At 53.6% G+C, this 13236-nt stretch overlaps 1 protein-coding gene across 2 annotated transcripts in view; it reads right to left on the bottom strand.

Annotated features, from left to right (window-relative positions):
- Positions 1–13236, bottom strand: part of NFAM1 (NFAT activating protein with ITAM motif 1) — a 44446-nt gene that overhangs the window by 22150 nt on the left and 9060 nt on the right. Inside the window, exons 1-2 of one of the 2 annotated variants that reach the window (XM_017510285.2) lie at positions 8993–9454; positions 2792–3121 (exon numbers count right to left, since the gene is read on the bottom strand). In XM_017510285.2, the coding sequence (XP_017365774.1) occupies positions 2792–3121; positions 8993–9029 (367 nt within the window). In that variant the 5' untranslated portion in view covers positions 9030–9454. Of the gene's footprint in view, positions 1–2791; positions 3122–8992; positions 9455–13236 lie in introns of those variants that run through there. The other variant, XM_017510283.2, reaches the window with a different exon arrangement.

The raw sequence follows: 13236 nt of genomic DNA, 5'->3' as shown, positions 1-13236 counted from the left end.
GATGGAGTTTCACTCTCGTTGCCCAGGCTAGAAGCAGGATCTCAGCACACTGCAACCTCTGCCTCCCAGGTTCAAGTGATTCTCCTGCCTCAGCCTTCCTGAGTAGCTGGGATTACGGGCATGTGCCACCATGCTGGGCTAATTTTTGTATTTTTAGTAGAGATGGGGTTTCTCCATCTTGGTCAGGCTGGTCTCGAACTCCCAACCTCAGATGATCCAACCGCGTCAGCCTCCCAAAGTGCTGGGATTACAGGTGTGAGTCATTGCGCACGGCCTCCCCTTGGACCTTTTCATGTTCACTGCCTTAATTCTCTGTAAGGACAGGGACCACCTTGTTTGCTCTCCTGGTGCCCCAGTGACCTGGCTCCCCTGAGGGCTGCCCGTAGGGCTCTGAGCCAGTTGTCTCCCCTCTCGGGGTCTCTTCTTTTCCCGGTGTGAGGTGGTGATAATAGGGGTGGATGTGGCTAGGGCTGAAGGAGGTGGGTTTATATTGGGACTGACGGGCTGGGGCGCTGCACAGGGGCTAGGTGAGGCCCAGCCCTCCCTCTGTGCCATCCTCCTGTCCCTCCTGCTGTCATCCATTCCTCCTTCCCCTTTACCCTATCCATCCATCCATCTGGCTGGCAAAAACACACAGAGTGCCAACCATGTGCCAGGCACATGGTGATTTCCCCAGCACCACCTGTAGTCAGCCACCAGCCCGTATGGGCACCATCTCCCTCATCCTCATCCAAGTCCTTGGAAGGCAGAGGATTGCCATGAAGACCAGGCCCAAGCTCACATCAGGCAAGCAGCAGGACAGGTGTGCAAACCCAGGCCTATGGGATTTGGGAGCCCCCGGCTCCTTCCAGGGGACCGCAGAGGTAGGTCAGAGAATCAGGGCTTCAGTGAAGGGCTCCCTCATAACTTTTGAGGTCATCACTCCTTTGAGAATGTGATGAAAACTAGCTGGTCATAGTGACTCATACCTGTAATCCCAGCACTTTGGGAGGCCGAGGCAGGCAGATCACTTGAGGTCAGGAGTTCGAGACCAGCCTGGCCAACATGGTGAAAACCCATCTTTACTAAAAATACAAAAATTAGTTAGGCATGATGGTGTGTGCCTGTAATTCAGGTACTTGGGAGGCTAAGCCAGGAGAAATGCTTGAACCCGGGAGGTGGAAGTTGCAGTGAGCTGAGATCGCAACACTGCACTCCAGCCTCGGTGACACGGTGAGACTCCGTCTCAGGAAAAAAAAAAAAAAAAAAAAAAAAAGGCCGGGAGTGGTGGCTCACGCCTGTAATTAATCCCAGCACTTTGGGAGGCAGAGGCGGGTGGATCACAAGGTCAAGATATCGAGACCAGCCTGGCCAACATGGTGAAACCCTGTCTCTACTAAAAAGTACAAAAAATTAGCGTTTGCCGTGCCTGTTGTCCTAGCTACTTCGGGGACTGAGGCAGGAGAGTTGCTTGAAACTGGAAAACGGAGGTTGCAGTGAGCCGGGATCACACCACTGCACTCCAGCCCAGTGATAGAGTGAGACTCTGTCTCAAAAAAATAAATAAATAAAAATATCTTACCTTGGATTCAGAAAAAAATAAATACATAAATAAAAATGAAAAAGAGAATATGATGAAAACTTAAAACCTGTACCTCTAAAGGTATATTATACATGAGCCAAGTGCTCACATACACGAGGCCCCCACAAGTACATACATGCACCTCGCTAGTTCTACAGAAGTCCACCAAACCATGATGCCGATGCACACTGAGACAAAGGGCCCGAGTGAGCTCTCTCAGGTCACCTTCCAGAGGCATCTAGGGGCCGATCTGCAAGCCAGGCCTTCCCTTTCCATACGCAGGTGGAGCCGTGGCACAGCTGCAGGCCGGGGCTCCCTGAAAAGGCTCGGTCCCGCTTTGCCAACACTGGCAGAGAAGGCAAACCATTCTCTATTTCCGTTTTTTTGTTTTTTGTTTTTTTTAAAGATGGGGTTTCACCATGATGGCCAGGCTGGTCTTAAACTCCTGACCTCAGGTGATCCACCCACCTCGGCCTCCCAAAGTGCTAGGATTACAGGCTTGAGCCACTGCCTTTTTTTTTTTTTTCTTTTTTGAGATGGAGTTTCGCTTTTGTTGCCCAGGCCGGAGTGCAATGGCTCGATCTTGGCTCATGGCAACCTCTGCCTCCCGGTTCAAGCAATTCTCCCGCCTCAGCCTTCTGGGTAGTTGGGATTACAGGCACGTGCCACCACGCTGGCTAATTTTTTTTGTATTTTTAGCAGAGACGAGGTTTCTCCATGTTGGTCAGGCTGGTCTCGAACTCCCAACCTCAGGTGATCCTCCCTCCTCGGCCTCCCAAAGTGCTGGGACTACAGATGTGAGCCAACATGTCTGGCTTTCCTTTCCTTTTTTTTTTTTTTTTTTTTTTTTTTTGAGACAGAGTTTTGCTCTTGTTGCCCAGGCTGGAGTGCAATGGTACGAAACGATCTAGGCTCACTGCAACTTCCAAATCCCGGGTTCAATCAATTCTCGTGGCTTAGCCTTCCAAGTAGCTGGGACTATAGGCTCCCACCACCACACCCAGCTAATTTTTGTGTTTTTAGTAGAGACAGGGTTTCACCATACTGGCCAGACTGGTCTCAAACTCCTGACCTCAGGTGATCCACCCACCTTGGCCTCCCAAAGTGCTGGGATTACAGGCATGAGCCACCGCACTTGGCCCCATTCTCTATTTCTGATTTGGAGTCCCAAACTGCTGGCTGAAATCTCTGGGTCCTTCGCCCCCGGAAGAGCCACAGAGGAAGCCTCACCTCTGACCAGGATGAAGGTGCCACTGCCTCTTGCCACGGTGTGTGGCCAGTGGACAGAGCAGTAGTAGGTGCCAGTGGCTAATGCACCCGGCGGCACAAGGGTGACCAGGCAGTTCAGGGTGTAGGTCTGGTTCTCTGTGCCCGGTCCAGGGTGGCAGTTGGTTGGCTTCTCAGGGCTCGTCTGCCCATGGAGATCTTCATGAAAGTAGCTGACTGTGAAAGCCTTGAATTGGGGGGTGTACGGGTAGGTGACCCTGCAGCTGAAGGAGACAGGTGAGTTGGCCAGTGAGGCCACGATGGGCAGGCTGCTGTGGGTCACCGACTGTCCTCCTGGAGGGGAAGCAAAGGGACAGAGTGACAGGTCACTTGAGGCTGCCTCAGTCCCACCCACTTGCAGGTTAAAACAAGGCTCGTGGCCAGGCACAGTGGCTCACGCCTGTAATCCCAGCACTTTGGGAGGCCGAGACAGGGGAATCATCCAAGGTCAGGAGTTTGAGACCAGCCTGGCCAACATGGTGAAACCCTCATCTCTACTAATACAAAAATTAGCAAGACATGGTGGTGGGTGCCTGTAGTCCCAGCTACTCGGGAGGCTGAGGCAGGAGAATCACTGGAACCTGGGAGGTGGAGGTTGCAGTGAGCTGAGATCATGCCACTCCACTCCAGCCTGGGTGACAAGATAGAGCTCCATCTCAAAAACAAAAACAAAAACAGACAATTCTCGTGCCTCCCGTGCCCCTACCTCTGCAGCTGCAGCCCCTGCCTCTCCTGCGCTTGCTGTGTGTCGGACTTGTGCCGGGCACATTACACACACCGCTCTGCCTCTCCTAATATACCCCTAGGCAAAACGAGAGCCCCTGTTTCACGAAGGGGAAGAGTCTGAGGGGCAGGGAACTGAAGCACCTAGCTCCTGATCCCTCAGCAGGTAGAGAGTGGAGCTACAACCCCATTCAGGGCTGGGAGACACAGAGCCTGCTCTCCTAACCCCCCTGCTTCCTGAAGTCCAAGAGGCCATGTGGAAAAAACGCCCAGGCCTGAGAAGAGTGAAAGCTGGTGATGGATGAGAAATAAAGAAGGAGGCAAGAAAGCAAAAGAAAGAAGCCCAAGCGTTTCCTGGTGGTAGACAGAGAGGGAGGCAGGTCTAGCCACTGTTCTCCCGTGCCAGGGGAAGAGGGCACACAGGTGGCAGGAGACACAAACCTCTCCTGGACTGGGAAAGGATTTGTCAGGTTTTTGTTTTTGGTTTTTTTTGAGACAGAGTTTCGCTCTTGTTGCCTAGGCTGGAGTGCAGTGGCGTGATCTCGGCTCCCCTCGGCTCACTGCAACCTCCCCTCCCAAGTAGCTGGGATGACAGGCATGCACCATCACACATGGCTAATTTTGTATTTTTAGTAGAGATGGGGTTTCTCCATGTTGGTCAGGCTGGTCTGGAACTCCCGACCTCAGGTGATCCACTTGCCTCAGCCTCCCAAAGTGCTGGGATTACAGACATGAGCCACCATGCCTAGCCAGTTAGGTTTTTATCTAGTATAACAGGCAACATCCTGAGAGTGGTTTTTCCAACAACGCAGAGGTGCTCCACGTGGGGCCATTTCGGCTGTGATCATGATGTCAACGGACCGACCGTGACAAGGCCAGTTTTGCAGGAGCCACCCCTCCCCCCCAATCATCAGAGGCACTTCAGAAAACAGTTTGAAAATTCGCAAAGCAGCAGCCCTCCCTGGGGGGCCTCTAACCCCTGCTGCAGGCCTCTGAGATGCTGTTTGGATCCTGGGCTGGGGGCAGCAGCCACCCCCTGCCCCAGACTTCAGCTGCTCAGGCCCCTCAGCTTCAGCGCTCCTAGGCGCTCCAGGCCCTGCCTTCTCTAGCAGCTGAGCAGCAGACAGTTCTAAATTGAGGTCGGCAGCCAGCAGCCAAGAACATGCAGGCCGGCTTGTTACTTGGGAGAAGATGGTGTGTTTGAGATGCTCAGAGGAGCCGCAAGATTTATTTTGTTGGGGAAAGTGAGGCGCAGGCGCTGCCTGTGGTGTGGGGCTGGAGTGAGGCCAGGCTGACTCTTCCCAGGTCTCTTCAGTTCAGCTCTGAGCCAGAGCTCTGGGAAGGGGGTCCCAAAGGGAGGCCAGCCTTCTGGAAGATGCAGGATAGACACGGAGTCGGCCCCGTGCTTCAGTTAATCCCTCAAAACTTTGGCCACGCTGATATTTTGAGCTTCTTACTGAGCCACTAAAGAGACACCCCTAGGCTGGGCAGAGTGTTTCCTGCCTGTAATCCCAGCACTTTGGGAGGCCCAGGCGGGCTGATCACCTGAGGTCAGGAGTTCAAGACCAGCCTGGCCAAACATGGTGAAACCCCATCTCTACTAAAAACACAAAAATTAGCCAGGCATGGTGGTGGGAGCCTGTAATTCCAGCTACTTGGGAGGCTGAGGCAGGAGAACGTTTGAACCTGAGAGGCGCAGGTTGCAGTGAGCCGAGATTGTGCCATTGCACTCCAGCCTGGGCGACAAAAGCAAAATCCTGTCTCAAAAAAAAAAAATTGTACGAGACAAGAGGAGTGGGGTGAACCACAAATGACATCGCCACTGACCCCACCCTGCAGCCTCACACAACACTCACAGGCCACTTCCCCCTCTGTGCCCCTGCCCTGTGGGCGCCTCGACCTGTGACCTCCATCTCCTCACCAGGGCCTCCTGCTCCTACTCATGGTGTAGCTAAGAGGCCCCTCCAGGTGGAGAACAGATACACAGTCAGCACCATGAAACCTCCCTGTTTCTCCTGGGCAGGAAGACTTCAGTCCAATTGTCTTTAAAAATTCTCCCCATCTGAAGTATCCTTCTAGAAAATCATGAGCTCTGCTATCGCAATTAAGCCGATCTTTTTAATTCCAGGGAAATCTATAAAAATGGATGGCCATTGTTCTGTATTCTTTTGGGATTTGTTATTTTAAGGTCAGAGTGTTAGGATCATGAAAACGCTTGGCTCTGGCTCAGGTCTGCTACAGCGAGGAGAGGTTTCAGAGCAAGAACCTCAGACCTCTGATGAAACTGCTGTCTCTAAAAAGTGAAGAGAGGAAGCAGTCTCTGACCAGCTCCATCAATAACAACAGACAGTCTGGAGACAACAGGTCAAAAAACCCAGGGAGAGGAGAGGACGTCTGCAGGTGCTGCCAAGGCCTCCAGGTTCTGGCCTCTGGATGTAGCTCACTGCCTCCCCTGCACCTTCCTTTCACTGGGTGTCAGTACCCCTGAGCTGGTCCCCTGCAACTGCCCAGCTCCCACCCCATCTCCTGGACCCGTGCCTTCCAGAGGCCCCTTCAGGGGTGCAGGCCCTAGAGGTCCAGGCCCTAGTTGGCTGCCAACTAGAAGCGGTTCCCCATGATGGCTCAGTGCTGAAGATAGGTTTCATGGTCATTTCCAAGTCCACAAATGCTTTTCAGCTGTCATTTGTTTGTAGCACTTCCGTGGGGGTCCTGAACAGGCCATGAACGTGCCCCACGGGACACGAGGCCAACTCTACAAGCACCCAGAGCCCAGGGCCAGCCTCCCACGCACCTGACACGGCAGGTCTTTTCTGCCTCCACAAGCTTGATCAGTGGGGACAAACAAGGAGGGGGTCTGGGCGGGAAAGAGAAGAGGGACCTCGCCCCTCCCCCTCACACGGGACCCGGGTGACATGGAGAATCACTTCAGCGTCAGAGTTTGAAGTTTCGTCTGTTACACAGGGTTAGAGATGTGAAGAACTGGGACTCATGCGTGACTTTCGGTGACCATAGGACTTTGACTTGGAGGAACTAGGTTTTGCCGGGAGAAATCCTCCAACACCAAGGTGTCTAGAGGGCCCAGGACCTGCTCCCGCTGCTTTTCCGGTCATTCTCCAGGTCCCAGGGACCTGGGGCAGGTGGAGCTGGGACTGGCCCTGGGGCGCAGGGAGGAAGCGTTTCAAGGAGCCCCAGGTGTTTTCTGTGCAGGGGATGGATTGGATCCCAACCTTTTAGAGAACTTAGGAGGATTCTCCATTCGCCCACCTGGTGGAGAGCGGGGCCTGGAGGTGGCTGCAAGGAGCTCCCCTGGGGCTTGGGGAGAGCAGAGTTGGGGCAGAGGGTGAGAAGGGGCAGGTGAGGACATGAACTCCCTGGCCTGTTCTGCCCTGCCGGGAGGGAAGGCTGCAGGTGCAGGAAGAGTTTGGCTCCTGGGGAGTTTTCTGGATAGGAGCCTCTTGAGCCTGGTGAATGTGGACAGGATGGTGCAGGGAGAGGGGAGAGGGCACCCGGGTGAGGACCTTGGGGGAGGAGGGGTCGAGCAGGAGAGCAGCAGGGCCACCAGAGGCAGGGTTGCCACAGGTGTCTGGGAGGGCCCCGCCCCAGGGCTTGGCTGTTTGTTCTGAGCCTTCAGCCCCTCCCTGTGCCTCCCCACCCCCACACAGCTGCAAGCACAGACATCTCCTCTGGGCAGCACCATGCAACCCTGCTCAGTCTGCCCACCCTGCTATGCTGCTATACCGGAGACTGTGTTTTGGGGCGGTACACTCCCCCCATCCCTCACTTCCCTGCAGCTCCAGAGAAATCTCTCCCACACTGTGAGGAAGACTTGGGCCTGGCCAGAAACAGGAGCGATGAGCGCAGGCATCTGGGGAAAGCCCAGGTTCTGGAGGCAACAGGCCTGGATTCAGCTCCTGGCTCTGCCACTTCAAGGCTGTGCAACCTTGGGCAGGCGGCTTAACTTCTCTGACCTCAGTGTCTCCCCACAACACAGGGAGAGCAACAATGCCAACCTTCAGGGACTGTGGCGGGATTCACTGGACCTGGAACCCAGCTCCTTGCCAAGGGCCAGGCTGCCTTTCTCCAGGGCACAAGAATAAGGTAGGAAGTCCTCCTTGAGGATTTTCAAAGGCAAATGCCAGCTGGGTGTGGTGGCTCAAGCCTGTAACCTCAGCACATGTGGGCAGATCACATGAGGTCAGGACTTCAAGACCAGCCTGGCCAACATGGTGAAACCCCATCTCTACTAAAAACACGAAAAATTAGCCGGGTGTAGTGACACATGCCTATAGTCTCAGATACTTGGGAGTGTGAGGCAGGAGAATAGCTTGAACCCAGGAGGCAGAGGTTGCAGTGAGCCGAGATCGAGCCACTGTACTCCAGCCTGGGCAGCAAGAGCTATCTCTGTTTCAAACAAACAAAAAAAAGAGGCAAATTTGGGGGTTTGGGAAAGCCCAGGTTAAAAGATATGCCCTACCCTTCTGCCTGGTTAAATGACATGCCCTCAGCACAGGGGACACAGGCCCTGATGGTCCAGGCGCAGCAGGACCCCCAGGGACCTCTTCCTGACCCAGACTTGGGCATCATCCCCAACCTGGGCGCTGGCCTGGCCCAGCTGAAGTCCCCTCAGTGGTGTGGTATGTGAGGGGTCTGGGCGTGAACAGCTCTCTGCCCACAGCTTCCAGCTCCTCTTCTCCCACCCTTGTTGGGAAAGACTTTGCCAACCGCCTGAGGGTGCCTGAGTCCTTCCTTTTCCAGTTCTTCTTATGAATCTGTGTCTGCTTGAACTTGGGGTTTGAGAGCTGGCCGGAGTTACTATCCTCCCACCCGTGGCACAGGGACCCCATGCCGAGTGAGTCCCTGGTGGGATGTGCCCCCACGTGTTTGTGTGCCCACCTGGCAGCTTTCCTGTGGCTTACCGATGTTCAGGATCAGACCTGCCCGCAGCCGGCACACGCCCCCCACCCCTCCATCTCAACAGCTCCCATCCAGCCCCCTCTCCCGCCCAACCAGGGCTGCCTCTGTGGCTCTGAGCCCCTACTGATCCACAAACTCATCCCGCTCCTGCCCTGCCTGAACCGGCAGAGGCTCCCTGCTGGAGGAGACCCAGGAAGGAGTCTGAAATCAATTTACAGGGTCAAGACAAGCAATTAAAAAAAAAAAAGAACACGAAGCATTTCATGCGTAGTTAAGGGCACTGTTTGCGACCTTCTGGTCTCGGTTATATTCATACAATTGTGTTCAGACAGGGTCACGCTAAAACATGCATCTCTTAACTTTGGGCCACTGCTAAAAAAATGGAAAGTCCCTGGCCTGGAGGATCCAGTTCCTGCCTCACAGGCCCTGCACAGCCCCACTCGGCCGCTCTCTGGCCCTCACTCGCCTACTCCCGCATAGGTGTCGGGCTGTGTCACCTGTGCTATCCCAGCTGGGGGGATGTCTTACCCACTCCTTCCTCTCCTGGGCTTTGGGGGTCCCCCATCTGCCTCCAGGACTTGCTCGCTTCCTTCCTGAGCCACTCCTGGGTGTCTGGCTTCCTGCACAGCACAGCCTCTCAGGCATTGCTGTTATGCCATGTGATCAGAAGAGCCCATGTCCCCTGGGAATGGTGTCGCCTTTAGCAGATGACAAAACTGAGTCTCAGAGGAGGGAAGACATTTGCCCAAACAGTGGCGGTAGACATGGGATTTTAAGCTGGGTCCCTTTGAGTCTGTAACCCCAGTCTCTCTCTCTTTTTTTTTTGAGATGGAGTTTCACTCTTGTTGGCCAGGCTAGAGTACAGTGTCGTGATCTAGGCTCCGCACAACCTCCGCATTCGGGGCTCATGTGATTCTCCTGCCTCAGCCTCCCGAGTAGATGGGATTACAGGCATGAATCACCACGCCCAGCTAATTTTGTATTTGTGGTATAGATGGGGTTTCTCCATGTTGGTCAGGGTGGTCTTAAACTCCCGACCTCAGGTGCTCCACCAACTTCAGCCTCCCAAAGTGCTGGGATTACAGGCATGAGTCACTGCGCCTGCCACCCCACTGTTAACCATTATATTGTACTAAACTACAGGTATTGATCGACTTACGACCTATGCAACTTACAACCATTCGACTTTACGACCACAATCTCTAGCCACGACTGTTCCACGTCTGGCAGTGCAAACATTGCCCAGCTGGGTGTACAACAGTGTGGACCAGCTTCTGGCAGCACTACCATTTCCACGTGCATATAGTCTCCTCAACCTACGACCAAATCGTGTTACAACCAGTCTGTCGGAACCAATCGTGGTCGTAAGTCGGGCACTAGCTGTATACTATACGACAATTTTAAAACCTCAGACTGGGTGTGGTGGTCACACCTGGAATCTCAGCAATTTGGGAGGCTGAGGTGGGAGGATCTCTTGAGCCCAGGGCTTTAAGACCTATAGCGAGACCCTGTCTCTACTAAATAAATAAATAAATTAGCCAGGTATGATGACATGCCTGTAGCCCTAGCTATTCAAGGATCACTTGAGCCTGGGAATTCAAGGCTGCATTGAGCTATGATCATGCCACTGCACTCCAGCCTGGGTGACAGAAAGAGACCCTGTCTCAAAAAACCAACAGGCCAGGTGTGGTGGCTCATGCCTGTAATCTCAGCACTTTGGGAGGCCAAGGTGAGTGGATGACCAGAGGCCAGGAATTTGACCATCCTGGCCAACATGGTGAAACCCTGTCTCTACTAAAAATACAAAAATTAGCTGGGCATGGTGGGGGGCACCTTTAATCCCAGGTACTCAGGAGAATCGCTTGAACCCAGGAGGCGGAGGTTGCAGTGAGCCGAGATCACAACACTGTACTCCAGCCTAGGTAAAAGAGTGAACCTCCATCTCAAACAAACCCCCTCAAAGCAAGCAAGAGAAAAAATTCTCAAAGGAAATAAATATACTTTTTTTTTTTTTTTTTAGAGAGACAGGTTTCACCATATTGGCCAGGATAGGCTTGTCTCAAACTCCTGACCTTGTGATCCACCCACCTCAGCTTCCCAAAGTGCTGGGATTACAGGCGTGAACCACCATGCCCCGCCTGGAAAGAAATATACTTTTTTAAAGGGAGTCAGAAATTCAGAGGCTGTTTCCTTAAATTTGGGTCGTGTAATAAGTAGACAGCGCCAGCAACACGCAGCAGCCTGGGGGCAATGCTAGTCGGAAATGGCCCTAAGCACTGGGGGACTGTTCCCTCAGCTCCAGCAGAGCCTGCAGCTCCCCAAACAGAAGTGACCTCACAAGACCTCTACAGACTGGCCCTGTGACAGGGTGAGGTGGCTCATGCCTCTAATCCCAGCACTTTGGGAGGCTGAGGCAGGTGGATCACCTGAGGTCAGGAGTTGCAGACCAGCCCGGCTAACATGGTGAAACCCCGTCTCTACTAAAAATACAAAAATTAACTGGGTATGGAGGCACGTGCCTATAATCCCAGGTACTCGGGAGGCTGAGGCAGGAGAATTGCTTGAACCCCAAAGGCAGAGGTTACCATGAGCCGAGGTCGAGCCACTGCACTGCAGCCTGGGCAACAAAAGTGAAACAAAAAAAAAAAAAAAGAAAATAGAAAATGCTTCCATGGCTTCCTCTCACCCCAGGAATCAGCCACCCGCCATCTCCCCGGTCCCTCCCGCCCTGCTCCAGCTGCCGAGGCTCCTCTCAGCACAAGCCATGGGCCAGGGCTTACATCCTGGCTCCCCCTGCATGGAACTGAATCCCCACGTGGCATCCAGCGAGCATTGTCAGCCAAGGGCATGAGGGCCCAGACATGCTGATCAAAGGTATCCATTCCGACTTAGGTCGATTTTGAAGGAAAACACTTTGATTGCCCAGCTACAGAAGATAGCAGTTCCCACGGTCTTTATTTTAGGGATGGAGTTTGCCCTCCAATTTAATTCTGGCACCTCTCAGAGCTGTGCCTTTTTAAACGCCCATCTGAAAGGCTGCGATCGGGGCTGGTGGTTTAATCACAGAGCCCCAGCCATGTGCCTAAGCATGACTCCCAGGATGCCACAGACGAGCGGGCGGGTAGGACACAGGCATCAAATGCGAAGGTGTGTGGCTGAGTGGCTGGCTGGCGAGGGAGGGGCACGTCGCAGGCCTTGGGAGGCAACCTTTGAACAGAGACTATTTCAATGCTTTTAGCACTGTTGCCTTTGGAATGGCGCCATTGGACAGCCTGTCACATCTTTCAGCACCTCCAAATTCCAGAGACGCATCAAGATGTGGCCATTTCCACAGCCCGTCCACGGCTCGTTTTCATGCCTCTAGACCCCCAAACCAGGGCACACGGTGGTCACTCAGGAACACAGGCCAAGTGCAGAATGTCCAGGGTCTGGATTGGGAATAAGCCTCACAAGGGTCTATTGGTGTTTTTACAGCAGTGGCCTCCTTTTTGCTTGTTTTCAAAGTCCAGGCCGGGCTCTGTGGCTCATGCCTGTAACTCAGCACTTTGGAAAGGTGAGTGGTCGGATCACCTGAGGTCAGGAGTTCAAGACCAACCTGGCCAACATGGTGAAACCTCGTCTTTACTAAAAATACAAAAATTAGCTGGGCGTGGCGGCAGGCACCTGTAGTCTCAGCTACTCAGGAGGCTGAGGCAGGAGAATCGCTTGAACTCGGGAGGCGGAGGTTGCCGTGAGCCAATATCATGCCACTGCACTCCAGCCTGGGCTACAGAGCGAGACTCTGTCTCAAAACAAAAACAAAAACAAACAGACATAAAAAGGTCTAAAGAAGATCAAGTCACTCCAACTCTGGAGTGTGCGGCCCGGGTCATCAGGGGACTCAGCCTCTCCTTTCATACCCGCCTCTCTACCCTCAATGGGGCATCAGGATGGGGTGGAAGGTGGCAATAGGGCCAAAAGGGTGGGGGTGGGCTCTGCTTCTGTCTCTGAACTGGAGTGGGCAAAATGAAGTGAGGAAAACAGACCCCCAGGGTGCCTCCTTCAGCAGGGAGTGTGTGTCCATTCAAAGTCTCACCAAGGGGGGCCAGGTCCTGCCACCAGGAAGGGAGCCGACTGATGGAGACAGAAAGAGGTGGGAGAAAGCAAGGACCCTGGGCTGCCAGAGCTAGGGGTGGCACAGGACAACTCAGCATGGGAGGGGTAAGGGGTCCCTGGAAAGGCAACCCCTGGAGGGTGGGTCATTACTTGTTCTTTAAATTAGAATTCTTTTTGCCTGTTTTAAAAGTCAAGGCCAGTCCACCTCCTAGTAACAAAATGAGACATGTTCACTAGAAAGTCTAGAAATGCCGAACACTTTGGGAGGCCAAGGTGGGAGGATTACTTGAGCTTAGGAATTCAAGGCCAGCTTGGGCAACATAGCAAGCCCCCGTTTCTGGAAAAATAAATAAATAAAATTAAAATGAGCTGGGCAAGGTGGTGGTGCCTGCAATTCCAGCTACTCTGGAAGCTGAGGTGAGAGAATCATTTGAGCTCAGGGGTTTGAGGCTGCAGTGAGCCATGACTGCACCACCACGCTCCAGCCTGGGTGACAGTGTGAAACCCCATCCCTCTTGTCTTTTTTTTTTGAGATGGAGTCTCACTTTGTTGCCCAGGCTGGAGAGCAGTGGCACAATCTCAGCTCACTGCAACCTTTGCCTCCTGGGTTCAAGCAATTCTCCTGCCTCAGCTTCCCGCGTAGCTGGGATTACAGGCATGAGTCACTGCGCCTGCCA

This window comes from Cebus imitator, unplaced genomic scaffold (genome assembly GCF_001604975.1).
Source record: "Cebus imitator isolate Cc_AM_T3 unplaced genomic scaffold, Cebus_imitator-1.0 Scaffold435, whole genome shotgun sequence".
In the NCBI taxonomy this organism is placed as follows: domain Eukaryota; kingdom Metazoa; phylum Chordata; class Mammalia; order Primates; family Cebidae; genus Cebus; species Cebus imitator.
Note: the sequence above shows the minus strand (reverse complement) of the source record. Positions and strands in the feature narration are given on the sequence as shown.